Raw genomic sequence first — 2,264 nt, 5'->3', positions numbered from 1 at the left:
AATCCGAGGGACAAGACATAGCATTCATCCCCCAAAGCAGAAGGATTGAACTACATTGTCTCGAGATCAGTTGTAATTCCAGATCTCCAGACCCCACCATGGCAACTGACCAGCGTCTTACTGGACCAGTTACAAGGCAACAGTAGCAGCAGCTACATCCCTGGTCTGGTTTTCAACAGAGATGAGGCTGTCCTCACCCAGGTTGCCAAGGGACCTGGAGAAAAGCATTCTGTTCCTTTGTTGTTGTCGCACAGTCGAGTCCGACTCTCCGTGACCTTTAGTGGGATGCTATTTATCTCGAGCTCCACCTACCTATTTCCATTTTATTGACGGGAAAGGACGCTTCCCTCCAGCCCTTGGCAACCCTACCTCAAAGGAACAGGCCGCCCCACTTTCTCCCGCCCTAGGCACCGGACCGAGCCTGAGGCAAGAGCGCCCCTAGTGGCTAAACGAGGTCGGCCCGGGAAAAAGCCGCCGCAGAGACGGTGGGAGTCTGCAGAGCCGGGCCGGGCCGGGGGGACCCGCCTATTCGTTCGGCTCACCTGGAACGAGACGACTTTGCCTTCTCCTCCGCCGTTGCCGCCTTTCTTGGCCGCTTCCCCCTTCCCGTCCTGCCGCGCGGCGGCGGCGGATTCCTCGTCTCGGCCCTCTTCCGGCGGCTCTCCTCCCTCGGCCCTCTTCCCCGTCTCCCACGCCGCCTTCTCCTCGGGCGCTCCGTCGGCGGCGAGCGGGTGCGAAGCGGGAGCTCCGTCCTGCTCTTGGGGCTCCACCACCGCTTCGGGCAAAGTGAAGAGGCGGCGGCCCAGGACAGGCGAATAGATGCCCGGCAGCGGCGGCGGCAGCGGCTCCCGCGTGAGGTGCACGGCGGCGTCGACCCGCGGGTTCACTTGGATGCCCACCTCTTTGGTGGCGGTGGCTTTGCGGAGCCGCGGGGCGAGGCCCGGGCTGACCTGCGAGAGCAGCGCCTTCAGCTGGGCCCGCTTGTAGGTGTCCAGGTAGTCCGGCGAGGTCTCCCGCGGCGGGTCCGAGGAAAGGGCGGGCGGCGGCGGCGGCCCTCGGTAGGGGTTCGGGGTGCTGCTGTTCTTGCTCTGCTTCCAGCTGGACTGCTTCTGCCTGGGGGGCGGCCGGGGGGCCACGTTGTGGCTAGAGGTGAAGGTCCTCCCATAACTCTGGTACACGCTGTAGGGCGGGTAGACAAAGCGGTCCATAGCCTGGGGAGGCTAGTTGGGAAGCCGTAATTCCCAGCCCGCTCCCCATTTTATCCCTTCACGAGAAGCGATTTCCAATTAGTACCTGTTAACTACCACTGGCCATTGGTAATCATCGCCCCGCCCGCGGTAATTAGTGAAGTCCTGTTGCCGCTTCCAACTACATATCCCCAAACTGTTTGAAAATTTTCACCTCCTTCGCTGGACTGTCGACCAAAACATTAGTAGATAAACTAATGTCTATCACCACTGGTTAGAGTATATAACCAAATTTGAGAAACCCTCCATTCAAATTCCTACTCTGCCCTGAAGTTTCCTTGGTCAATCAGTACCCTACTTCACAGAGGAGTTTTGAGGGTCAAATGGAGGAATGGAAATTAATATATCACCCTCAGGTCCTCTGAGGAAGTGCTAGATGGAAATGTACATAAAGAAAATGTTCAAAGCAAGACTAAAAATCTGCACAGATACTCACTGATTGCAAGATTGAGAGTTCAGACATGGGTGATTCTAGCAGAGCCACTGAAATCAATGACAGTTACCCTAGAAAAGGTTAAAATGTGAGGGGCTGTGGTTCACTTGTAGAGCAACTAGTTGGCATGCAGAAAGTCCCAGGTTCAATCACTGGCGTCTCCAGTTAAAAGGATGAGGTAGTAGGTGATGTGAAGGACTTCCACCTGAGATGCTGGAGAGTCTGAGTAGACAGTACTTACCTTGATGAACTGAGTAGACAGTACTTACCTTGATGAACTATTGGTCTGATTCAGTATAAGGCAGCTTTATATGTCCATAAGCACTTGCCTAAATATGTGTCAAAACATTCCATTTGGCTTCAGCTGTTTAAGAACTAAGTTCTTGAGCTACAGATTTATACTCAATAAATACTCTCTGGTTGATTTCTCATAATTATATGAGAATATAATTGCATGGCAATTGAGAAAGATCATGACTGTTTATGGATCATGCAAGATACATGGGGGACAGAGTATGATTAATGCAGGAAATCCACCCAATACAGTTCCAGTTCAGGATTGACTCTGTAATCAAATTCACACT

At 53.5% G+C, this 2,264-nt stretch overlaps 1 protein-coding gene across 1 annotated transcript in view; it reads right to left on the bottom strand.

Annotated features, from left to right (window-relative positions):
* Positions 1-1,208, bottom strand: part of ZAR1L (zygote arrest 1-like) — a 5,071-nt gene extending 3,863 nt beyond the window's left edge. Inside the window, exon 1 of the mRNA XM_015424197.1 lies at positions 543-1,208. Within this exon, the coding sequence (XP_015279683.1) occupies positions 543-1,208 (666 nt within the window). The remainder of the gene's footprint in view (positions 1-542) is intronic.
* Positions 1,209-2,264: the final 1,056 nt, after the last annotated feature.

This window comes from Gekko japonicus, unplaced genomic scaffold, assembly GCF_001447785.1.
Source record: "Gekko japonicus isolate JY-2015 unplaced genomic scaffold, Gekko_japonicus_V1.1 scaffold1403, whole genome shotgun sequence".
Classification (NCBI taxonomy): Eukaryota; Metazoa; Chordata; class Lepidosauria; order Squamata; family Gekkonidae; genus Gekko; species Gekko japonicus.
Note: the sequence above shows the minus strand (reverse complement) of the source record. Positions and strands in the feature narration are given on the sequence as shown.